We start from the raw sequence: 27,579 nt of genomic DNA on the forward strand, positions 1-27,579 counted from the left end.
CTTATTACTTATTTCTTGTACAGTAATGCTGAAATGAATGTACTTGTTAAAAAACAAAACAAATGAAAATCTATCCTTTGTAGTGAATTGAATTTGTGCCTCCAAAATGATTGTCCTGGATTAGCACTGGAACTTGTCACACAAAGATGCTAAAGAGAGGGAACTCAGCCTGGTTAGGTTGCAGCAAGTCAACCAAGAAACACACTGTCCCCGAGAAGCCTTCAAACAGACTGTAAACATTTTCCAATGCCCTGGAGCCAGCCTTGAATTCTTCAGTAAACAAAAACTCAGCGAACCTAAGAAATAAACAAGATACGACAAACACATATTATTGGCTGTAAATCAAAGAAATAAATGTATGTCTATGTCCTATGAACAGGCTCCTTTTTTAACTGTATCTTGTGGCATATTACAATATTTGTTGGAATAGCTCCATTTTAGCCCTCTCCTGCTTGCTTTCTCTATTAATATCATTGGAGTGGTCTTATCTGTGCTTGCCTTAGAATCACAGCGCTGGTTTGATTGGTTTCAGGTTAGTGCTGCTCGGTTGTACTTTAGCATTGTAGTCAAGTAGTCAAGTCAAGCACTGTAAAGATGGTTAGGTACATAGTACAGAACCTACAGGCCTGATGGCAAATAGTAGCATCTAAACTTGATTAAACATGTAAGGCTCAGTAGGGTTTATATTTCAACAGGGGCCCTTAGAATATTCTAGGGCAGCGGCTCCCAACCTTTTCTATACCTCACACCCCTAGAACGCTTCTGATATATTCTCATACCCCTTACAAAAGTTCGAAATAATGGAAATGAATTATGTATATACACTATAGTGTTGAAAGTTTTTGCACCCCCTGGAATATTGTCTTGCACCCCCAGGGGGTACGAGCACCCCAGGTTGGGAGCCCCTGTTCTAGGGCTATAGACTCAGTGAGAAATTAAAGAAGTAGTGATAAATTGTTTGGCTACTGATGCTGTTAATATCCCTAATTCTCAACCAGCAAAGTATAATATTATGGTACATTATATTAGCTTCTTATGTGGTTCTATCAGTCAGCACTGACCTGATTGTTATGTAGCCGGTTCTTTGCAGGCAATAAGCGAGACGGAAGGTTGCAAACAGGAACATTGCTTTATTGAGGCAAACAGGAACAGAACTGAAACAGAGGCTGCTGCGCAGCTACTTATACGGTTGGCCACGATGCGGTGGCCAATAGGTTTAAAGGAACCCATTCCCGTCCCAAATTATCCAATGATCTTCTTGGAGACAAGAAGTCTGGCTTAATCACTGACCGTTACACAGACACACCACTGAGCAACTATAAGCAGCATTCAAACAGACACGTGAACAGTTCAAATAAAAATCCCAATACATTACACTGATGGCACATAATGAATCATAATGAATTATGCTTTGAGTTCTGATATCTAACACATCATTCCTGATGATACCAGGACAAGAGAAAACTGAACTATGGGATCACAGATAAATTTCAAAATTGTGAACAATGTGCTTGTATATTTGAGAATTCAAACTCATTATTTCTAAAAGAATCTAAAGAAAATTAGAGAAGTTTGGAGTAGGAAGGACATATATTTACCCATTTTTCTACAGCAAATGATAAATGATTAGGGCTAGCATATTTATATCCACATCCACATGCATGTATTTTCAATTCTAAAAAACGTAAGTGATAAATTAAAGGAGTAACACAAAACACTTATTGTAACTTGAATGATCTTTTGTATAATCTGCAAATTTAAAGATTCTATTCAGTTACTAACCTTTGTGCTCTGTACATGTATTTAGAATTTCCTGTTAGCCTGTACAGGAGCAGGAACACATAAGCACTGCCAGCCACACCATGACATATTCCGGGGCCTTTTTTTAGTAGTCCTTTCTGCCAAGTTAGCTCTCCACAGCGGATACAACTGTCTAGATACTGGGGTTTTTTAGAAACCAAATATGCTTTTGCAAACATGTATGCAATGCCTGAGGAGAAAAGAAAGGGATTCTGTAAGAACCACTGAAGAATAAACTATTGTATGAGAACAGAAAGTATGCACTGTTAGCCTAGACCAGGGGTAGGCAACCTCAGCTCTTTTATGACTCATGGACTTCAACTCCCAGAATTCCTGAGTCAGCTGACTCAGGAATTCTGGGAGTTGAAGTCCATGAGTCATAAAAGAGCTGAGGTTGCCTATCCCTGGCCTAGACTCATAAGATGTAAATAAAATGCCAGATAAAATCGAAAAGCAGTTCCTTTTTTCCCTTCTTAAAAGCCCACCAATGCCCAAGAAATTGTTTCTTATTCTGTGATAAGATTGTCTGAATGCTCAAATTTCCTAGCAATATTCACTGCTATTCAGTCTATTGTCACTAACAATCTTTTGCTGCCTAAAATAATGAGATGATCATGGTTTTGCATAGCACCTAGAAACTAGTTGGTAAGCAATGGGGGCTAGTGTATGGAAAGCTTTTATGGAAGGTGGGGTAAACATAGTTTGGTTTTATTTGTATTATTGTAGATAATGTGTTGCTTTCAAATGGAAAGTTCAGAGAACACAATTAAGCCACATGAAAGCCAGCCCAATAAAATTAATGGTGATATCCTTAGCAGATGATTTATGGAGTCATAAGAGGATAGAAAAACACACAACAGAAGCATTCATTCTAATAGTCATTGTTACCAGGTTTTTCTACTTTTAAAATAACTTTTGTGAAGAGGATCCATTTCTGTTTTTCTTCATACAACAAATATTTAGGGCCAGCCTTTTATATTTATGCTGTGGGCCAGTTTTAGATTCTGATGTTCACATCTTTATACAAGGTCAGGAATATTGACCGAAAGCAAAAAAATACACTCACAAAAAGAGGGACCCTATTTTATCATTTGCAATAGATTTTGGATTCACCAGTTCTCTAGGATGCTGTTATACACTACAGTATAGACAAGGCATTTTAAGGACAATTGTGGAGAAACTCCTTCACATTTTCAGTGGAGGCTATAGGAAACTGCTTTGTTCAGATGTTTAAGACAGCTCTCCATTACTTAAACTTTGATCCATTTCAGTAAGAATAAAGCTGTTAAAGTAACAATAGTAATTTTATTAATGCCGAAATTTTATTTCAAATTTGCCCTATTTTTTCATCAAAATGGAACTAATTTGGGGAACTCCTTTATAATATCTATATGAGAACCTGGAGCGCCATGACACCAGTGTACAAGTTCATTCTCTCGCTCAATCATTTCTCCCAATTCTGGAGGCCAGTTGCAATTCTGTTCTTGATCCATGAGAAAATCAACACTCTGCCATACAAGTTCCTGATCAGCAGGTGGGAGATATTCATAATAGGAAAGCAGCATTTGTAGGATAGATGAGAGTCCATGGGCAGCTCCTGTGAAGAGCATAAGTAAAGTAAGTAGTGCAGGACTATTTTGAAAGGGATCAGAATGATACTATATTCCAGGATCAGCCAATAAAACCAAATGATGGCAGTCTCTGGGCAAATAAAAAAAACAGGATGATACAAAAACAGTGTATTGAGTTAAAGCAAAACAGTGGTGCCACAAGGAAAACAGACCCCTTCAAGACTTTACACAAGCCTATGAAAAAATAGATGTACTGTAAATCATGCTGTATAATTTATTATTGTGATATATACTGATTGTTGCCAAGAAGAACCATTTAAAAAGAGAATTGCATTCAAGGAGGATAAGACCATCAATGGCTGCTAGGTCAGTCATAATATACAGTATATGACTTCATATTTGACTCCAAAAAGGCATGGAATCCCATTAAAGTATACCATTGCTATTAAGACAATGCTACATGTATGTCCCCATGCTCCAAACCCCTTTTTGGAATTGAATTCAAAGTGTTGCACAGCTTTAATATTTAGGTCACTGGTGTAGGATAGGAAATGTGTAGAAAATGCTATTGATCTCAAGTCCTTTCTGCATTCTTCCCTAGGATATTTGATTGGCAAATTTGGTGGAAGATTGGTGGTGGAAAGATTAGCTGTTTTTTGTAAATGTCCACCAGGATTACTTTTTTGGTTTTATATTACAAAATGTCTTGCTGTCAAATTAAGTAGATCCTAACAAAAGGGAGAGAGACTGGGCATAATCTTGGCATGTGTTAATTCCCACCTTGACAAGTCAAAAGAAGGTGAGACATAGACCACTTCCTTTGAAATGGCAAGTCGCTAGTGGATCATTAACTTTAAAATATTCCTCTTTAAAAAACAATCCATCACCCATTTTGTATGGCTGAAAAGCCTGAGCTATGTGAAATTCTTATTCTGGGCTTGCCCAAATTAAGATTTCTACTTCATTTTATTTTTCAGTAGGGCTCTTAGGCGAAAATACTTAAACTGAATGTTTCTGGGTTTGATTACTGTACTGTCCCCTTCTTTTATTACTTTTCACATTCTTTCAACTGAATGTTTCTTTTATTGTTTTATCACTACTTCAAAGACTGGAGTTTTGTTTTGACGCTTTGATATAGTCTTTTTTTGTTCTATGGGCCATAACTCTGCTCCATTGTCACCCCTTAATCAGATTTGGTAGTGGTTACCAACTAATGAAAGAAATATATTTTCATTTACCAGGTTGTTAATTTACTCAGCAGATACTTTGCTCAATTTAGAATCTTCACTGCAAACAAAAATGATGATGCCTGAACAGTTAATTGCAAAGCAAGAATTCGGGTCCTTTTAAGTTTCTGTGCATGACAATTTAAATTCTCAACCCTTTTTCTCTTATATGTTTGAGTTAACAGAGATTTGGCAATCGGCATGGCGCCTTTGGGTAGCTCAGATATGGTTATCTAATGGTCTTCTCTAGCTTGGAAACCATCAGGTCTTGCACAAGAGGACATTCCAACCTGGATGGGAAAAGAGGGTCCTTTACAACCTATGGAATATAAGTTTCTATCTCAAGTGAACTGGATATGATATTCTGTTGGAATATGATTAGTCCACTGTACACTTAAATGCATTTGTGCATAAATAAAATAATTAAATTTCTATGGTTTTGTACCTCTTGAGGGAAAGGATAATCTCTTTGAAGATAATTCTCTGGGTTGGATTTTTCTCTCAACACTATCATTTTGAAATAATGTTCTTATTTTGAAAAAGTATTTTGGTTATTTCTGATCAAATATTTTAAACTGATTTGTAACCTTTAATCTAAAATAATTTCTATGTTCTGCACCAGAGAAAACCAAGATGCTCTTGAGAATCATACATACTCACTGTCTCTATAGTATATTGTTGTGATGCAGAGATTTCATCCTGAACAGTACAATCTTATTCTGAATTTAGCTTCATTAAATTTATGTGCCTTATTTCTAAGTGCATAAAACAGCTTTCTTCAAGCTGGTGCTATTCAGATGTGTTGAATTTCAACAGTCAACATACTTCTGGCCTTATTTTTTGAGAAAATGAGAATTATAGTCAATATATTTGGAGTACATTAAGTTATAGAAACATAGGGTACATAGTACGGTAATCTTGATCCCAAACAAGATGGCTGTATTAAAAAAAAAAACAGAAATAAGACACTGGACAGAACTTGCGCTAAAATAGAAGTTTTTACTTACCAAGATATTCTGTCCCATAGTATGAATACATGAGAGGAACTGGTTTTCTTTTCCTCAGCGCATATTGTTTCCCAGATTCTAACATTGCCTGACAAATTGACTTGATTTGGGTTGGAGTCAGTATCTAAATGTAGGGGGGAAGGAATGGGGAATGGGAAGAAAAATATCAGATGTTATAGATGTGAGTTATAATTTCTAAAAATTCTTTGTAAAGTATCTAATTTATAATTAGTAAATCTCTACATTTCTGTCAGCTGATCAACCTATTATTTAAGGCAGACATGTCAAACACAAGGCCTGGGGGCCGGATCTGGCCTGCGAAGTGGTTTCATGTGGCCCACGAAGCCATCCTGGAAACAGTGAGGGAACAGCCCCCACTGCCTTGGCCCTGGCCCAGAGACCCTCCTTCTGCCAGAGACCCTCAAATCTGTCCCACTCCTGCCCAGGCCCCCATAGGCACCCTTGATGCGAACGATGTAGAGCTGGCCACGCCCACCCAGTAGGCCATACGCACTCTAGCCACGCCCACCCAGTAGGCCACACCCACCCTGGCCATACCCACCTGGCCCCCTGAGGGCAACCACAATGCTGATGCGGCCCTCAATGAAATTGAGTTTGACACCCCTGATTTAAGGGACATCTCTGTGGCCTGCAAACTGGTCCATGAAAACAATTAGATACACAGCTGAAGGTTTGGTAGATGCCTACTAATTAGTATATGACTTATACTTTCCTACTGAACCAGACTGTTCCATTGTTTTACAAATTTTATATTTTTTCCTTCTATTAAGATCAATGCAGGTGGCTGCAACGTGTATCCATTATTTCCTGTCCTAATTTTTGTAATAATGGAAATTAGTTAATGACAATCTTCCATGGGGCACCCTTTTATGTACCTGAATAATGACATCATCATATCTCTCTTAAATTTTCTTTTTCCAGACTAAACACCCTAGATTCCTTCAGCCTGTCCTCATAGGGAAAATGCTCAGGTCCCTGATATGATGAGGTGCATGCTGCAAGATACAGGTTGGCCGATAAATATTAGAGAGAAGCAGTTAACTCAGTGAGCAAAACTGTTTCCTATTGAAAGCCAAAGTCAGAATGCTATATAGCTGTGGCAAGGAAAGAAGCCTAGCTCAGGGCACATGAAAGTGTTGAGTCCTGAAGTGTATCACTATTTGCCAAAAGAAAAGAGAATTAAGCTGAATAGCAGATGTGAGGAAGGCATGATGGTTGACTATTCACATTACTGCAGGGGATGGAGGATCCAAGATCTTATGACAGCAGCCATTAAATTATCCAATACTGGTTATTTTGATGCAAGTAGATAATAACCATGAGGTGTCAGATGTTGCTCCTTACGTTCAGATAAGTAGTGAGTAGAGACCGTGAGCTTTGAAGGAGATCTGTATTGCATGTCCCAAACTCAACTGCATGGCAGTTGAGCATCCTAGCCCACATGCTCCAAGGGGCACAAGAAAGGGTCCCTCATGAAAACTTTCCTACTATGTCAAAATGAGCAAGCACAATAACTCTGCATATGGAAGAAATGAAATGGATGCCAGCCACCGAAAGACATTTTTAACACAGCAACAGCAAAACACATAAAAGTAGATGTATAGGGGGAAAAAATCAAGGTTAATATCCTCAAACTGAAGCCATCTGGTTTTGAGGAGTCAGGGAAATAAAGTATAGTGTTCAAGCTTCAAAAGAGCATCTACAACATAAAGTAGACAGCTAGAGTCAAGAATAAAAAGCTGAACCAGATGCTTGTCAAGTATGGTTCACAAAAGGTGAAGCACACTGTTATTTTTATTTCATATTCAGAAACAATAGATGAAGACTTTAGTATATATTACCAAGAAGGATAGCCAAGACACTGCAAAAAAAAATCTACAAGGAAACAGAGGTGAAAGCTGAGAAGTAATTTCTACTATCTTTGCTCCAGAAAGAAAAAGTTGAAGATGGAAGATAAAATATAGACAAACTCCCAGAATGCTTCTAAACAATTGAAAACTGAGAAGTTGCTTATTATTAGGAAATGTAATTCACTAAGCATGTCTGAATTATTTTAGGCAGCTAATTTTAGCCATTATGTTCAACAGATTGAACTGGGATATAATTATAAGAATCATTTTTATTTTCTCTGAAATAAACAAATGGTTAAGGAAGAGATGATTGGTAGAAGAACCCAACATCAAAACATTATTTTCAAATCTCAGAATAACTGAACCATATCTTTCAAAGCCAGCAGAGTCCTAGGTTGCATTAAAAGAGGGATACCATAAAGAAAGGTGCCAAAGCACCTGAAGGCAGGACAAGAAGCAAAGGATGGAAACTAATCCAGGAGAGAGCCAGCCAAGAACTAAGAAGAAATTTCCTCACAGTTAGAATAATTAATCAATGGAACAACTTGCCTCCAGAAGTTGTGGGTGCTCTAATATTGGATATTTTTAAGAAGAGATTGGACAGCCATTTGTCTGAAATGCTACAGGGTTTTCTGTTTGAGCCAGGTTGGACTAAAAAACCTCCAAGGTCCCTTCCAACTCTGTAATTCTGTTAGAAGACAAAGATCAGGTGTAGATGTATATGAAGGGGGATATCTGTTAATAGTGTTTATAAAAAAGAAATAGTAATTGATCACAGACTAATATGAGTTGGCAGTTTGATACAGATGCTAAAAAAGCAAATTTAGTTTTAGGCTGTATCAAATGTGCATAGCTTCAGAACAACATGCATAGCTTCTAAACATGGGAAATGATTCTTTATTCTGCTTTGGTTGGGGCACATTTGAATATTGCACTCCTAATGAATGCAAAGCAGGTTTATTTTAAGAAGGATTTGTAAAAATAGAGCAAGTGTAAAGAAAGGCAACAAGAAGGATTAGAGGACTAGAATCAGTCCTAGGAAGAGAATGTGAAGGAATTAGGAATGTTTAACCTTGAAAAGAAAAACTGAGAGGAAATAACAGCATTTCTCAAGTATCTGGAAAATGTTACACAGGTCTAGTCTTTAACATTCCAAAATGCAGGATATGAAATAATGGATTTAAGTTACACAAAATCAAATTTTGATTGAACATTAGATAAACATCCTAACAGTAATAGTCAAGTACATTCAATAGTTGTCAATTTTGCATAGAAGTATTGAACTGTTGGATGCATTCAAGAAAAAAATTAGATAAAAAACTGTCAGGATTGCTTTAAACTGGATTCCTGCAGTGAGGTTGGACTTCATAGTTTAACTTCCCACTTCTAACTCTTATCATTCAATAATTGTTTCCTTGGGGGATTTTCTTTTATAGAAATAAGTTAAGAAAATGGCCTTATTCCTTAAATAAGGCGGTGTTTGAACAATAAAACTCTCATCTGAAAGCACTTTCAGTCAGGAGGAAGGTATGATTATAAGGAATAAAAATACCCTTTTCTGAATATATCTAAACTGGTCGAGATAATATTTCAACCAGAAATGTTCAACTTATCATCAAACCACCTAGCTAACATAGCAACAAAATCTGGTGATCTTTCAGAATGGGACATTGGTCCACAGTGTAGTTAATGCAAGAGTTAGTATTTTTCTCAGGGTTGTTTTTTTTTGTCTGATTTAAGGACACACTTGTTAGTCATTGATTGCTCTTCCTTTTCTCTTCACATCCACCCACTCCCATTTTTTAAATAGATGCCTTACCATTAGCTGTGCAATTCCCCAAGAAACACATTGTTGCTTTCGTGCTATGATGAACCAACACAATAAAAATAATCTCAAGACTATATAGCCAAATTTTATAAAACATTTTAATGTAGCAAAACAGATGGATCCTTCTTTCTTGATCAAAACCAAAGTTGGTGTCTGTTATAATTCCAATAGTTACAGTAACATTCCTTTTATTCCAATAGCTGGATTACACTAGGATTACACTATCATTTGTAAAGTATACTGAATGCTATTTAATACTTTTCTTCAGTTTATTACCAGTTTAAACATGTGGGTGGGCCAATTAGATTGGATATGACTGAGTGGTTCATATTTTAGTTCAATGAGGCATAAAAAAAACCCCTGATTCTTCTCATTTATGAAATGGAAACCATCATATTGCAAAATAAAATAAAATAAAAAAACTTTGGCTTTCCCTCTGCTGCAAGAGATTTGATAAAGCGGCATGCAAAATGTATCCATGCTCTGATGTCCTGGTAACATGCAGTCTCTTTTTCTGTTTGTGGTCCATACCAGATATTTTGCAAGTAATAAATTGAAGATTAAGTTATCCCATCTTTTTCTAATGTTAAAAATAACATTTGTCTGATGTGGTGTCTGTTTGAATATACAAAGATACCAATATATAAAAAGGTTAAAGGTTAAAGGTTAAATTCTATGCATTCACATCAATATGTATTTTGGATGACTTTCCTCAATAAATTAGTGAACGAGTATGATATTTTTGACTAATTTGTTTAACTAACTTACAGGACGTGTGAAGAACAGATCGTGTTTTAAGTGATTTTATTTTGCAGAAATACTGACAATTCAAACAGGTTCACAAACCTTTAAACAGCACTGTATCTATAAAAGTATTTTTAAAATTAAATACCGGTACAATGCTTTTTCAATAGTATTTAATTCCATGTATGATTTTTAAGGGAATCTACTAATAATCTCATATATTAGTAAGTTGATTTACAATAGAAGCAAGTAACTGAATTCAGCCCCCAAATGTAGTCTTAGCTTAGTATAAACACAAATTCCCCTCACAAATTAAGAAAAAAGAAACTGATAATTTTAATTTATGCCACGTGAAACACACACAGCCATGTCTTGTCTTATTCCCGTTGCTCTAATGTTTGGAGGCATGATGTAGGAGATGCAAACTTTTGTTGCAATTGTGGTTCTGATCTGAAATGTACCGATACGAATTAGGTTTCCTCCTCAGTGCCTCAAATCAAAGTATTTATGTGGAGGAGACACTCTGACGCAGAGTTATGAAAAGAAGCAGCTCTTTGATTCAAAGCTTATTAAAAGGGGATGTCTCTCCATATTGGGGAATAAAGTGGGGAACAAAGCATTACAGTTTCTAAGATCACAATTCAAATTAGATTCCCCCTCCCCGGGTTTTTTCCAAATATGAAAAAAAAGACATAGCTATTATTTACATATCTCAAGTCTTTGAGGTTAAACAAAGCATTACAATGGGAAAAATTAAATCTTAGGACTTGTTCTGACTTATGAAAAATAATGTAAGAATCTCTAAGAGGATCTTTACAAAGGATCTTAATAGCTACTTTCTTGTTGTCGGTGGTTTGGAGTTTTAAAATTGATCCAATTTAAATTGGATCTAGGAAAAGGTCATGTATGACATCAACACATATATCTAACTAGAGATAGTTAAATTAACTTATAACAACAAACACTAGAAAAAAAATTATGATTAAATAAAAACAAGTCACAGTTTTTTCAGTGAACAATTTTTTGCACAAAAAATTTCACATATTTTCAGCATTTTAAAATTTCACTTTAAAGTGCCAACACTGAGTTTCATTTTAAAGTGCTAACAAGGAAACAGAACAGAAAATAGATTTAAATTGGCTGACAGCCATTATTTTACCCTTTGATTTGCAATTTGTGCCAATGAATAGAAATATCAGCATAGACTACAGAAAAATGCTAATAGATAAAAGGAAAGATCAAAACAAACATGTCATTTTAATTTTATCCTGTGTATGCAATCGCTATTAAAAATCTAACAGTCTCCATGCAGGACCATAATAATATGTTGCATAAAATATTCACCAACCTCCTCTAACAAACAAAGACGATAGAAAATCCAGTGGCATAGACAGGAAACTTGCCTATAGATTTAAGTACAACAGAAGTCACCTTTTGAATGAGTTGGCTATATATTGCCATATTTTTAAGAGCAGGAAGAGAGGGGGAAAGAAAAAATAATTGAAATAATGAAAAGTTTACAATGTTGTGTAAAAGATCAGAATTATAACTTCTCATTAAACAAACCACTTTTAATCTTAGATATAAACAAGATTAAAGCTATGTTATTCTTGTGTTCCTGCATCTTTCATGTTTCCTGAGAACAAAACTAGACCGATTGTCAGAAAACGTGACTTTCCTTAAAAAATAAACAGTTTCCCAGTATTAGTGCTACAATAATCCAGAATACTAATACACGGGGCAAAGAAATACACTTAAAACTTCAAATATGATTCTATCTCACAGCCTTCTGAATTTTTGGTGGCCAGATATGATAACTTACCTAAGTTAATCCAAGTTCAATCAATGTATGTTTATTGGCTAAATACACTATTAATTTTGGTATGATTATCAAATTCTGTGTTAATAGTGATCCATGATCCCTCATTGATCTGAGCAAAAGTTTCATAATTTATAAAGCCTCTTTTACAGAATAGACCCCTAAGCAATATTAAAAAACAGCCAAGTCTATTGTCTTCACCTTATGTCAAGCAAATGTTAAAAGCCAATCTAAGCAGATGGCTTGGACTTCATAATAATTGTATTCCAGAAACAGGAACTAATAAATGCTTCAGTTTTGACTGATAACCCTCTGAGATTACTGTAAAATTCAAAATATTACTGTTCACCATTTCTTAATAGTGCATTTAACTTAAAATCCAAGTCAACCAAAATGCTTAATGTACCTTGTGCTCTATTTCTAATTTGTCACCTCAGTACTAGATTGGACATGTAGCTTTGAATCTGGTCTCAAAAGTAACTGCTAATTTGGTCTATATCACAAGAGAAATGAATAACGATTATTGGAACTGTGACAGCTGAAACATCATTTCACTGGGATTATAAGGGGTTAGTGTAAATCCAGGAAAAGGAGAAAAAAGTAGAGGAAGATCTTCTAATAATATTTTTAAAAAGTAAGGTTCCCCTGTCTAGTCATATTCAACCCTAGGGGATGGTGCTCATCTCTGTGTCCTAGCTGAGGGAGTCAGCATTGTCTGAAGGCACTTTCCTGGTCATGTGGCCAGCATGACTATATGCCAAGGTGCACAGAATGTTGTTACATTCCCACTGAAGTGGTATCTATTTATCTACTTGCATTGCATGCTTTCAAACTACTACTGTAACAATAATCCTGTCTCTTCTCCATATTTTCTTCTACCATCTGAAGAAAAATTATCTTGTATAACTTCTGAAATGAAGCTATACTAGATAAAAATACTTTGTTTCTTAACTCTAAAATATTCCTGAAAACAGCTACTTTAAAACTGTTGGGTGCTGTGCCAAACTCTATGAGCACAGGCTTCCATATTGCTTCCATTATGCAGATACAAAGTGCTTTAAAGCTAAGCCATATGTCTGTCCTAGATTCATTTTTATAAATATTGCATTGTCAGGAAGTGTTGACATACGTAGCTGTTTTTTTGTTAAGAAATTTTCAAGAACAGAACAGAAACGATTAATCATCAAAGGTAAATAAAGTGTTAAGAGTGCACAATATTTTAAAGGACTATTTAAGAATGATGTACAGTTTATACTACTGTTATTCCTTTCCTATAGCAGCTCTTTAATCATATTTAAAACTTTTATAAGGAAGACTGATTGTCTTAATGATAAAAAGTAGACTTATTCTTTGGAAGGGGATAACAAAACTTTATGTTTTATATTTACACGTTATATGAACAATCATACTAATAAATATAAATAACGTTAAATTTGTTAGTGACCTTTTGGTTAGTGGGCCTCACAATATGTTATGATAATGAAGTAATCCATAAATTAATTCTACCTCATATTTTTATACCTGGCTGTCTTATAGAACAAAATACGTGTTTCTGTTCATTTTTGTTTATTTAATGAAATTACTTATTTTTGTTTTTGAACTGATTATTTGTAAGTAGTCTTACAACCAAATGTGGCTATTGGCAGACATACTGGAATAGTGACAGAGCAGAATCAGAAGCTGCCATCAGTACCATCCACCCGAGGTGAAGTGAGTGATGCAGCGGACGTCCTTTCTTGCTACTGGAGGCTGTGGGGGTCTGGATGAAAACAACAGATTCAAATTAAACCTTGGTAAGATGGAGTGGCTGGGGTTGAAGCCCCTTGTTGGATGGAGTCACATTACCCAAGTCAGACCCAGAGAGCAGGGCTAAGAAGTCTTTGGAAGTAAGGACCAAGGTTTGCTGTAAATGAAAGTAGGCAGAGAAATAAGAATAGGGATTTAAATGAAACCCTCCCATAATCAATATGAAAGGAAACATGGATTATTCTGGTAGCAGAGGGATACATGAGTATATCAGAGGATTAATATGAAACAATAGAAGACCAAAAAAAAAAAGACTGGTAGTTTAAATAAAGGATAACAAAATGAGCTGATAGGACAGAGAAAAGAGCTGTACTTTACCAATGTACTACATTGAAAACTGTCATGATTTGGCTGTAGATTAAACATGGTAATAATCCAAAACATTTTGGTACCTGAGGTAGGCAGCTCAGATAATGGCTCCAAGCATCCCTATTTGATCCAACTTTTAACACTTCTCAATTCTGCCTTCTTCTTGTTCTATTTTTTTACATAGTTCTATTCTGTTCCATTCCCCAATAAAGGAGAACTAACAATTTAATATTTAACATTTACAAACATTTTAAGAAATTTTTAAATACTTACAACGCAAACACGACTTTTCTTGTCTGCATAATGAAAACTAATGGGGTTGCAAAGATTTTGAACTACTACCTGAAGATCCACACTCTATTTTCTGTTGAGATTGTTGCAAGGCTGACTAGTCTCTTCTGTGTCAGAGTGAAATGTCGATGTATTTATTAATTTCAGTTTGGAGACTCTGCATTGTCCCCTATCAACTATTATAATAAGTGTTTGGTGTATATGCAGAGCAACAAAAGCATTTTGAAGAGAGTGATCATCCTATTTATGTACTCATATTACAGAATAGCCTTTTAGAACTGATCCTGCTGAAATATATCTTTGAAAGGGTTTTTTTGTTCATCACCGAGGAGCTTCCGTGTCAGTGTGTATCAACATTGTCTATGGTGCCTTAATGTATACTGTATGTTTTCCAGATGTTGTAAGAGATTTTGGCATATTATACAACATCCTAAATATAGTTCTCTGATCAGCATAAACAGTTTTTCATCTGACTGTTTTATGCACACCAACACTTGTTTTGAGTCTCTTTTGGGATTACCCCGTGCACTGTATACATAATATCTTATTCTGTGAATCCTGAATTTTTGAATGAATGGTGTGAAGTTCCTCTGCCAAGCTCCATGCACTCTTCCGAATGTTTTCAAATTCCTCTTGTAGTAAAATTATAGGTATTATTTTGCTTTGTCTATTTGTTCCATTTTGTTTCAGATATATGAAGTTCAACATCTTGAGGCCTCTTGCTTAGTATTTATTTCAAACAAAATGCTCTGCCATAATATTAAGCTACACAGAACTTGGAAGTTAAGTATATTTTTGGTAATGCTATTTTCCTTTCTTGCAGTTTTCCTATTGGTGGTGCCTGTCAAACTATTACCTTATAAAGACAACCATGACATCACTTTTGGGTAGCAAGCATTTTCATGACGGCAAATGAGGCTTTTTCAGAGTGTTTTGCCAATAAAGATTCTGATGCAATCTGGATGTTGACCGTTTATGGTGGCTTATAACACTGCTTTCATCTCAAGCTCTTTCCACTTATGAAATACTTCCTAGTGATTGAATGTCTTCTCGTGGCACGTCTAATTCCTAGCCGTATTTTTTCCTAGCCCTTTGTTCCTGTGCAGCCCATTACGGATGGAAGATTAGCTTGGAAAGTCTGTAATTTTAAAAAGTATGTTGCATTTGGGGGCTTTGAGCATGTCAGCCTTTTAGCCTCTTTGTTGCCATTGGGGATTTTACCCATGTAATCTTTTGGATGGAAATTTCTATTGAATTGTTTTAGGAACATTACATTTTTCAACTGTGAGGATAAAGAAGCTGTGGAAGTGACTCAGATTACTGGTCAAATAGGTTCACTGTCATGGATCCCAAGATGTACTGTACTCAGCAGTAACTATTTCCTGCACAACAATTTATCTACAGTTTCCTTCACGAACATGCCTGGTTGAATTCATTTGAGATGGAAAGCCTCACTGGACCTGGAAGACTTACCATGGACAAATGCATCTGTCTCTCAGGAGAGATTCTTCCTACTTGGAAAGGCATTATTTTTTCTGAATGCTGACCCAAAGGGTCATTTTTCCCCTTTTCATTTATCTATAGTTGCTATAGAGCTATAGTGGCTCCCATGATTCTGTTTGAAACAAGCAAACAAATCAACTGGTAGCAGGATCTAAGTGTCTTCAGAGTCTAACTGGCTTCCCCCATCTCTGAGCATCTGAATGCTTGTTTTCCTCAAGTGCCTTTATAGGGAAGCAGAAGGAAGCTCCTGGCAAAGCCAGCATTAATCAATCCAAGTGCCTAGGAGGCTAAGAAGATACATCAGATGTCCCTGCTCCTATATCTCCCTGCAGCTTCCCTCTCACCTCCTCTGTTGTTTGCCTGTCTGTTAAAATCTCAAGTGTGAGAAGAAAAGAGAACAAGCAGAATATATAAAGTGTACTGTATGTTACTGCCCACACAATCATATTCCTTACAAATTCTAAATACACCTTTTGGAAGCTTTCCTGAGGCCAAGACACTTAAAAGTGGCTTTTATGGAGATGAAGCTCTCATTTTCCTTCTGATTTGTAGCAGGCAAATTTCTCTTTGCATGGTGCTGCCTATGCACTCTGCCTCGTGAAGGATCAGGGCTTGATTTAGCTCAAGGTTTGCCTCACCCTGAAGAAAATACACTGACCAATAAAAAACATGACGACTGCTCTGTGGCTTTGAGGCAGGGGCTCCTTTGCACTTGAAGGGATGCCCTGCTCAAAGCCTCACTCTTTCAAAGCTCTGAACAGTCTGAATGTCCCTGGAGCTTATCAGAATGCAGAATATCTCATCCGAAGGAGATAAAACATAGCATTCCCAAATATGCTATAGATTCAGCATTAGTATGATCTCCAGGACCAGCCATTTGTGCTAGAGCTAAAATTTTGGATGATTCTACTACCTTCCCCATTTCACATAAAATAACTCCCTAGATTGAGAGGTGAATCTCAATTCTGATGTGGAACACACTGTGTGCAAGAGTCACCTTTTAAACCATGATCCATTACATTTTCAATGTGTTCCACATGTTATTTCATTTCTCTAAAAATAGCCAGATTAAGTAACTTGATATCAATATAGAAGGGAAAGAGCTGTTTGTAAGTGTCAAGAAGTGAAAATTGAGCTATCAGCTGCTTAGATGACAGTTCGACTGCTCTGAGCCATTGTGCTGTAACCTGTCTCTTCATCAGCTGAAGGACAAAAAAGGTGGTACATATTTTAACATAACAGAACATAAACATTTATAATATGGCTTGGAATGTTCAGATGGAAAATGCTGCAATTATGTAGTTTGTTACATCACTGCAGTGATATTAACAAAATGATCAGGACAAATATTTGCATGCTATACTAATAAAATATAGCAAAGGTTTTCAGCTGACTATATAGAAATAATTCCATCAGTGTACTTCCCTACTACGAATGCAGCTTTACCAATAAATATATTATAAATCATGGATTACCCATTTGAGTAAGACAGAATCCTTCATAATTATTTAAAAATAAAGAAAAAAATCCCTAGGAAACTGCATTCATTTTATGATTCTGATCTTAAAAATGGCTGCCAATTTCATTAATTGAATTTCATGTACATATATGACTTTATTAAATGTCAAAAAGAAAAATAAGCAATTAATGTATATTAACTCTAACAATTAATGTATATTAACTCTAACTCTAACATATAGGTTTCTCAAGAGACAAATATGCTTAAGCATAGTCAATGAAGCAGAACTAGATGTTTTTCTGGAACTCCCTAGCTTTGTCCATGATCCAGCGTATGCAGTTTGATCTCTAGTTCCTCTGCCTCTTCAAAATCCTGCCTGTAGATGTTTTTCTGGAACTCCCTAGCTTTCTGGATCATGGAAAAAAGCTAGGGAGTTCCAGAAAAACATCTACTTCTGCTTCATTGACTATGCTAAAGCCAGTGCTTTTTTTGTAAAAGAAAAAGGTGCCAGAACTCACACATGTCATACAACTCGCCTTGCCTACCCTACAAGGTTCCATCCAAAAAAGGTGCCGGAACTCCGTTCTGGGCGTTCTATGAGAAAAAAAGCCCTGGCTAAAGCCTTTCATTGTGTGGATCACAACAAACTGTGGCAAGTTCTTAAAGAGATGGGAGTACCAGACCATCTTATTTGTCTCTTGAGAAACCTATACACGGGTCAAGAAGCAACAGTGAGAACTAGACACGGAACCACTGATTGGTTCAAAATTGGGAAAGGAGTCCGGCAAGGCTGTATACTGTCGCCCTGCCTATTTAACATATATGCAGAGCACATCATGAGAAAGGCAGGGCTAGATGAATCAAAAGTTGGAATTAAGATTGCTGGAAGAAATATCAACAACCTAAGATATGCAGATGATATCACTCTAATGGCAGAAAGTGAAGAAGAACTAAAGAGCTTCTTGTTGCGGGTGAAGAAGGAGAGTGCAAAAGTTGGGTTGAAACTTAACATTAAGAAAACTAAGATCATGGCATCCGGCCCTCTCAATTCCTGGCAAATAGATGGGGAAGAAATGGAGGTAGTGACAGATTTTATTTTCCTGGGCTCCAAGATCACTGCGGACAGGGACTGTAGCCAAGAAATTAAAAGACGCTTGCTCCTGGGGAGGAAAGCAATGGCAAATCTAGACAGCACACTAAAAAGCAGAGACATCACCCTGTCAACAAAAGTGCATATAGTGAAGGCTATGGTCTTCCCAGTTGCAATGTATGGTAGTGAAAGTTGGACCATAAGAAAGGCCGAGTGCCAAAGAATTGAGGCCTTTGAAGTATGGTGCTGGAGAAGACTCCTTAGAGTCCCTTGGACTGCAAGGTGATCAAACCGGTCAGTACTAGAGGAGATCAACCCTGACTGCTCTTTAGAAGGCCAGATCCTGAAGTTGAAACTCAAATACTTTGGCCACCTAATGAGAAGGAAGGACTCACTGGAGAAGAGCCTAATGCTGGGAAAGATTGAGGGCAATAGAAGAAGGGGACGACAGAGAATGAGGTGGCTGGATGGAGTCACTGAAGCAGTAGGTGTGAGCTTAAATGGACTCCAGAAGATGGTAGAGGACAGGAAGGCCTGGAGGAACGTTGTCCATGGGGTCGCGATGGGTCGGACATGACTTCGCAGCTAACAACAACTCAAACAATAGAACAAAGTAGATTTATAACAGAGGGCTTTATAAACGACTACTTATAAATAAATTTACATTGTGTAAAATGCCAGTATGTTTATTTTTGTTACTGTTATTTTCCTCAAGAAGTTTGTTTTAGGTAAAAGTTGTTATAAAGTTCAATGAATATAAATTTGAATACATTGCCAAAAGTTTTATTAGATAACAGTGTTTTAATCCTTATGCTATTTTCATTGGAATTAAATTAGATTAATTTCCAATTATATTTATTTGAGTTTCTTTCTCAATTGCATTCATTTCATTTTGAAATTTTCATTATAAAAATGTAATTCTTAGAATTCTTTCATCAATGCCTTCATTACTAGTATTGATCTTAAGTGTAAAAAAAGGTAAGTAAACAATTGGCATTTTTACACCTACTTGATTATATGCATGGCTAATATCTTATCAGGGATGAGATAAAAATAATAGTCTGATTGCAGTTAGTCAGACATAGGAGGAATCATTAGCTGAGATGGCAGAATTCTGAAAACAGCATATTATTTGGACCTAAATGCTGGCCTAAAACCCTTGAGACAAGACAATTTAAGATATGGGGGTCACTGTACATTTTTGAGAGCACTCTTTTTCTCTCTCAAATTTCTTAAGAATGGAAGTAGCAACCCTTTCTCTGTCCAGATCTTGCTGTTCTTTGGGAAAGAAGCCACGAAACTGCATTCAAGACAATAAAAGATTCACAGAATTTATAGTCATCCTTTACAGAAGCAAAATGTTTAGCTCCAAGCATACTTGACATTTGACTCAGGTGTATCTACTGCAAATGAGAAAGCAAATTCTACCCTAGCATTTGTTTAGATAGAAATGAGTAGGAGCAGTGCTTTTTTTGTAAAAGAAAAAGGTGCCGGAACTCACACGTCACACAACCCGCCTTGCCTACCCTACAAGGTTCCATCCAAAAAAGGTGCTGGAACTCCGTTCTGAGCGTTCTATGAGAAAAAAAGCCCTGAGTAGGAGAATGTAATAGTGGTCATACCACATATTTCCATATATGTAACTGAATTAGTAAAGCAATAACACTTGTTTACCTTTATCATCCACTCACAAATCCTTAACAGGCATTCTGACAATGGGCATGCATGAAGTATTCAGTTTGTGTTCCACTTCTTCAACATTAAAAAAAAAAGTTTGCTTCTAACCAAAGCAGTGTTTGTGTGGGTGTTTGGAGAGGGGATTTGCCTTTTTTGAAACACACAGTTAAAAAAAATAATCAAAAAAAAGAGTAAACCTGCGGAAACCCCTAAGCCTAATTTTGCTGGCCCACTTCTGTGTTTTCTTTCTGCACAAATAAATGTCCGAGAAGGGGCTAGAGAGAGGTTTGTAAAAAAGAAATTGAAATGCCCCCTAGTGAATGTTGCTCCGAAGTCTTAAATAAACAGTGGAAAGATAGGCTAATATGCCTAATATCCCATCCTAATAGGGATAGGTTCAGGTTTTCTTCTTGCACTTGAGCCTTAGAGACTTTTCAACCTCAACCACAAAGGGATGCAAGGGAGGGACGGAGGGGGGGGGGCGGTGGGAAAGGGCAGAGCGGGACGAGAAAGGGCAGGGCAGGAGTGGCACAAAGCGGGGGGGGGGCGGGGGGGGGTTTTCAAACGCGGCTACCTCCATCCCCAGCTTCTGCTTCAGCACCAAGGCAGCGCACAGATAGCCGGCGCGGCCCACGAAGAGCTCGTCGGAACCGCACTCGAGGAAGGAGATGGGGACGCACAAGTCGCACAGCTCCCGAAACTTGCCCAGCGACTTGGCCCAGTCGGGCAGTCCGAGCGCCTGGGAGACCAGGGCGGCCACGGCGTAGACGCCGGCGCCGCCGAGCAGGAAAGCGGCGCGGGTGTCGGGGTCGGCTTCGCCCCAGTCCTCCTCGTAGCGCACGCAGGCGTCGATCAGTTGCTTGGCCAGCCGCAGGTGGGCGTCCCGCGCCTGAGCGAAGAGGGGGCACTGGGCGACCTGATACAGCATGTAGGCCACGCCGGCCACGCCGCCGTAGAGGCCTCCCTGACAGCAGCGCAGGCCGCCCGCCGCTTCGCCGCCGTTCAGCGCGGGCAGCTCCTCGAGGATGCGGTCGACGGTGGCCGTCACCCAGGGCAACACCGCCTCCTTGCATTTCCCGTCCAGCAGGCTTCCCTTGTAGTCACCGAAGCGGTTGGCGAAGCAGCGCTTGCTTCCCATGCCTGGGGCGGCCCCGGGGCGCTTTGCCAGCCTCGCCGGGCTCCGCGCGGTCGTCTGCTTCTCGGGCCCTGGCCGGCGGATGCTCTGGGCTGCTACTTTGTGTGCTTGGGCGCCGACGGTCTGCCCGGAGAGACCTCCTTTGCGTTGGCCGATCGAAGGAGAGAGCGAGAATCGCTCGGCCGGCTTCGCCAAGGGTTTCTTAGGGCAGCTTCTGCCCGCAGTCGAAAGCCGGTCCCAAATCCGCCTGTCTTCTTCCTCTTCTCTCGCTCGCCGCGCTCCGTCTCTCTGTCGCCCAGCCCGACCTGAAAGGTCTCCAAGAGGCAACTGTCCTCGCCTCGTCCCCTGGCTTGCTTTTTTTTCCCCCCTCTGGCGCGAAGAAGAGGCGGGCGCCCGCCTTCAGGCCTGGAGAGCTGCAGCTCCTGACAAGCTAGCCTGGTGCCTGCGTGGACAATGGACCTCCCCCCAACTCCACACAAGCAAACCCCCCCCCACTCCGTTTCTCGATCTTGAAACAGGTATGTCACGGAACAAAACACCCCCTTCCCACTGGAAATGAGAATGCAGCTTTTAGCACAGCAGTTGGAAGTAAAGGATCTCTGCAGGCAACCAAAGGGAAAGATTTACGTAATTATTAATTGGTGGCGAAGGTTCGTATTTCGGTTGTAATTAGGTGGGATATATATATATATATTATATATATATATATATATATATATATATATATATATATATATATATATATATATATATATATATATATATATATATATATATATATAGTATATATGGAACAGATTGTGATCGTGATTTTAGTGCACTTGTAAAATATGTTCCCAGTTATATTAATAAATCCAGCTTTTCAGCAGGTAGCCGATTGTGCTTCCCTGAATCTCCAATATTACTTCTCCCAGCTGTACGTTTATAACATAACTCCCTTCTTCTGTTCATTTGAAAGGTGCATTGAAAAGAAGACCATTATATCTCCTTTGCAAATATGTAGTGAGAAATTTAATACCTTTGCCACATACACCATCAAGCAACCTAATTACTGTTTTTCAGATAAGAAAGACAAAATATGAAACACACTTAATAATAAATTGTATCCATGATAATTTAGCACAATGTTTCTCAACTGTGGCAACTATAAGATGCAACAACTTCAATTCCCAGAATTCCTTCCATCCTTCCGAGGTAGGTAAAATGAGGACCCAGATTGTTGGGGGCAATTAAGCTGACTTTGTAATAATGCCGCTTGGGGGGTGTATGAAAGCCCTAATAAGCAGGCATATACATAGAATGAAGGCTACTGCTAAGCTTGTAAGCCGCCCTGAGTCTTCGGAGAAGGGCGGGATATAAATGGAATTAAAATAAAAAATAAAAATAAACTTGCCAAGGTTGAGAAACGCTGACCTAGTGATATTGGGAAGGATTCTCCCAGGAAAGCTCTTCTGAGTAAGAATAAGCAATAGAGAGTTACATGCACAAATATTGTAGCCTTGCTCTGCTACGAGGGTGTCATCTCATATTATTACTGTAATTTCTGCACAATTCACTTGGTCCATCTCAGGATGTATGCTTTTAGAATTATTATGCATTATTATGTACACAAAAATATGAAATCACAGCTGCCAGTTCTTTAGTCGGTGTTGACTTTTCCCAAGAACCTAGGATGTGATAAAATATTGGCAGAGTGTATGTGTAGATCCAAACAGTGTAGACTTTTCAGGCACAGTTAAATCTGTGTATTATGAGCCAAAACATTTATCTGTTTGAATCTGGAAATCCGATATTTTTTTTTATAATTATTATGGTTTAGACTGGATTCGGCATTTTGATCTAGCTATCAAGTTCTTCCCAAGGAGCTGGGATAGAAACATGTTTGAAGGTTTTATAGGTATCAGAATGTAAGCTGTTCTCTGAGACTTTAGAATTCAAACAGCCATATAATACTGCAGGCTCAACAACTGATGATAAAGACAAAAATGTCTGGATAGTGGTTGATGCACTACCTAGAGACAGCAGAAGAGAAGAGAAAGAACTGGGGAAACCCACAAAATACAAAGATCTGCAAATAGAATGACTGAGACAAAAAGAAAGCAAAGATAATATCAATAATAATAGGCACCTTTGGTGCAGTCCTGCAACATCTAGAGCACCAGTTGAACACCATCAGCATTGACAGTATCCTTATAGTCAATTACAAAAGGCAGCTTTACATGGAACAGCTTACCTCCTGCACCAATACTTCTGATACCATCAGACAACATCTCTCTATACCAGGTCCTTGGCAAACACTCGAAAGGTGGATAAAATGCCAAATCCAGTTTAAACACCTGGCTGACTGTGCGAACCATAATAATATCATCCTTTACCATCCTTGTTTCCTCATATATTACCAGTTCCAGATGGAGAAACATTCTGATGTAAATTAATTGATGATCCTAATGTGTCTAACTCTTGATACAGAATCTTAATATCTGCTATTAAAATCTTTCTCTCACCTGGCAAAACATGAAATATAAAGTGCTATAAATTAGCACTGTCTGTTCAAGTCTCCTTTATACATGTTTGAAAAACAAATATGAAGTTTGCAATAGATTAACTGAAACATTTATCTGAATGGATGCCAAGATTCATTTTTGCTTCACATTCTTTTATCTTTCTTCTATTTAGGACTTCACCATTTCTGTTTTGTTATTAAAGCAAAATATGGTAGATAGAAATTATAACATGAAAAGAGTAATGTTTGTAATTACAACTTTTAAATTATAATGCTAATTTCTTATATTACTACTTGTTTAGCAAAATACAATACAAAATTATCCTTCTTTTGCAAGTAATGAAAAAGAATTCTATTACTAGCTTGGCATCTTATTTTTGTAAAATACTGTCTAGTTTTTCTTTTTTCAACATTGTACATTGGATTTTAGTTTTCTTATCTATATCTTGTGTTCATATTTAGAACTGAGGTCCAGCCAATATTGAAGCAATAAAACTGAGCCACGGGGCTGTATACATATATATATATATATAAGACTATATGTGCTGCACCATTTATGAATTCTTTTAAATCCAGAGGATAAAATAAAAATAACACATTAATTACATAAGGAAATATTCCATTCTTCTAGTAGCGTTGTGTTTACATACTGTGACTTCAATTTTTGGATGGGATGCTAAAAACAGTCTTTTTAGAGATAGGCTCTTGTCCAGAGATACACGTAAGTCATTCAATCTGATTCATGCTCTTACTCATCATTTCCAAAATTTTTGATATCTGATATTCAAAGGCAATCTACAATTACTTGAGGTCAGTGGGACTTTTCTAGTTCCTGATTTTCCCCCTCAGTCCAACCAATTTATGATCTTTAGAAGATCGATAATTATTTTACAATTGTCACTTATATATATTATTTATTTGAACTGTAGTCACATAATCTTACTGGGATACTTTGGCTTCATATTTCAATTTATATTTTTTTGAAAAAATATATTGCTTATTGAGAGACTTTTATTTAAAGTTACATAAATTATATATGTGAGTAAGAGGGAATGTGACAGTTTAAGTAAATATATTGATTTAATGTCATATTAATTTATTCTTATATTAATGTCAGTCTAAAGCTTTGCTAAAGAATCTAACTCAAGCTTCGGTCAAGATAATTTGTCAGGTTAAGAGATCCCACATAGCCTCTTTGTAAGTAAGTATCCTATTCTGGCTGCTTTTCATAGGCTTTGGCTTCTGGAAGATTTAACTAGCAAACTTGCTAAACAATCTAAATTTAACTGAGATCTTTGCGAAGAGTCTGTGCAACTCAAGTCCCCAAGTTTTTCCCCCCTCTAAATTCCAACATTTCCACTGAGATAAATTGCTTATTAATTTGATTGTAGGTAGCTATATTTACCCCTTCATGGATTACTGCCTTGTTGTGGTGAAGGGGCTTGCATAATTCAATGAAGCTATTATGCAGGGCCACCCAAGATGGACAGGTCATAGCAGAGAGTTCTGACAAAACGTGATCCACTGGAGAAGGAAATGGCAACCCATTCCAGTATGTTTGCCATGAAAACCCCATGGACAGTACCAAAAGGAAAAAAAATGATGCTGGAAGATGAGCCCCTCAGGTCGAAAGGCGTCCAATATGCTACTGGGGAAGAGCAGAGGGCTAGTACTAGTAGCGCCAGAAAGAATGAAGTGACTGGGCCAAAGCCGAAAGGACGCTCAGCTGTGGATGTATCTGTTGATGAAAGGAAAGTCCGATGCTGTAAATATTTATCTCCATAGGAACCTGGAATGTAAGATCCATGAATCAAGGAAAGCTGGACGTGGTCAAACAAGAGATGACAAGACTGAATATCGACATCTTAGGAATCAGCAAACTAAAATGGACAGGAATGGGTGAATTTAATTCAGATGACCATCAGGTATACTACTGCGGGCAAGAATCCCTCAGAAGAAATGGAGTAGCCTTCATAGTCAATAAAAGAGTAGGAAAAGCAATACTGGGATACAATCCCCAAAATGACAGAATGATCTCAGTTCGAATCCAAGGCAAACCATTCAATATCACAGTAGCCCAAGTCTATGCCCCAACCACCGGTGCTGAAGAGGATGAAATTGACCGGTTCTATAAAGCCCTACAGCACCTTATAGAACTAACACCAAAAAATGATGTCCTTATCATCATGGGGGATTGGAATGCTAAAGTAGGAAGCCAAAAGACACCTCTACACATGGACATCACCAGACGGTCAACACAGAAATCAGATTGACTATGTGCTCTGCAGCCAAACCTGGAGAAGCTCTATACAGTCAGTAAAAAACCAGGAGCTGACTGTGGCTCAGACCATGAGCTTCTCATTGCAAAATTTAGGCGTAAACTGAAGAAAGTAGGGAAAAGCCCTAGGCCACTCAGGTATGAACTAAATCATATCCCTGACGAATATACAGTAGAGGTGGCAAATAGATTTAAGGAATTAGATCTGATAGACAGAGTGCCTGAAGAACTATGGACGGAGGTTCACAACCTTGTACAAGAAGTAGCAACTAAAACCATCCCAAAGAAAAAGAAATGCAAGCAAGCAAAATGGCTGTCTGAGGAAGCTTTGCAAATAGCTGAGGACAGGCGGTAAGTGAAAGGCAAGTGAGAAAAAGAAAGATACACCCAATTGAATGCAGAATTCCAGAAAATAGCTAGAAGAGATACAAATGCCTTCTTAAATGAACAGTGCAAAGAAATAGAAGAAAACAATATAATAGGGAGGACGAGAGATCTCTTCAAGAAAATTGGAAAGATGAAGGGAATGTTTCATGCAAAAATGGGCATGATAAAGGACCAAAATGGCAGGAACCTAACAGAGGCAGAAGACAAAGGCAGTGACAAAATTACACAGAACTATACAAGAACGAGCTTAACATCACTGATAACCACGATGAGTTGGTCACTGACCTCGAGCCAGATATCCTAGAATGTGAAGTGAAATGGGCCTTAGGAAAGCTGAGCAACAACAAAGCTAGTGGAGGTGACAGTATTCCAGCTGAGCTATTTAAAATCTTAAAAGACGATGCAGTAAAAGTGTTACACTCAATTTGCCAGCAAATTTGGAAAACTCAACAGTGGCCACAGGATTGGAAAAGATCAGTTTACATTCCAATTCCAAAGAAAGGCAGTGCCAAAGAATGTTCAAACTATCGCCACAGGATTGGCGGTGCAACTATCGCACCGTTACACTCATTTCACATGCTAGTAAAGTTATGCTTAAAATCCTACAAGCTAGACTCCAGCAGTATGTGGATCGAGAACTACCAGAAGTACAGGCAGGATTTTGAAGAGGCAGAGGAACTAGAGATCAAATTGGCAACATATGCTGGATCATGGAGAAAGCTAGGGAGTTCCAGAAAAACATCTACTTCTGCTTCATTGACTATGCTAAAGCCCTTGATTGTGTGGATCACAACAAACTGTAGCAAGTTCTTAAAGAGATGGGAGTACCATACCATTTTATTTGTCTCTTGAGAAACCTATATGCAGGTCAAGAAGCAACAGTGAGAACTGGACACGGAACCACTGATTGGTTCAAAATTGGGAAAGGAGTCCGGCAAGGCTGTATACTGTCACCCTGCCTGTTTAACTTGTATGCAGAGCACATCATGAGAAAGGCAGGGCTAGATGAATCAAAAGTTGGAATTAAGATTGCCGGGAGAAATGTCAACAACCTAAGATATGCAGATGATACCACTCTAATGGCAGAAAGTGAAGAAAAACGTGTTGCAGGTGAAGAAGTAGAGTGCAAAAGTTGGGTTGAAACTTAACATTAAGAAAACTAAGATCATGGCATTCGGCCCTCTCAATTCCTGTCAAATAGATGGGGAAGAAATGGAGGTAGTGACAGATTTTATTTTCCTGGGCTCCAAGATCACTGCAGATGGGGACTGTAGC

At 37.9% G+C, this 27,579-nt stretch overlaps 1 protein-coding gene across 1 annotated transcript; it reads right to left on the bottom strand.

The window, feature by feature from the left end:
• Window positions 1-136: 136 nt before the first annotated feature.
• On the bottom strand, window positions 137-21,139 carry LANCL3 (LanC like family member 3; the record flags this gene model as incomplete). Its single annotated transcript, XM_083362374.1, has 5 exons — window positions 137-296; window positions 1,783-1,990; window positions 3,200-3,397; window positions 5,605-5,728; window positions 20,576-21,139. 5 exons carry the CDS (start codon window positions 21,137-21,139, stop codon window positions 137-139), a joined length of 1,254 nt encoding a protein of 417 aa, XP_083218500.1.
• Between the last annotated feature and the right edge of the window lie 6,440 nt (window positions 21,140-27,579).

This window comes from Vipera ursinii, assembly GCF_947247035.1.
Source record: "Vipera ursinii genome assembly, chromosome: 4".
Taxonomy (NCBI): domain Eukaryota; kingdom Metazoa; phylum Chordata; class Lepidosauria; order Squamata; family Viperidae; genus Vipera; species Vipera ursinii.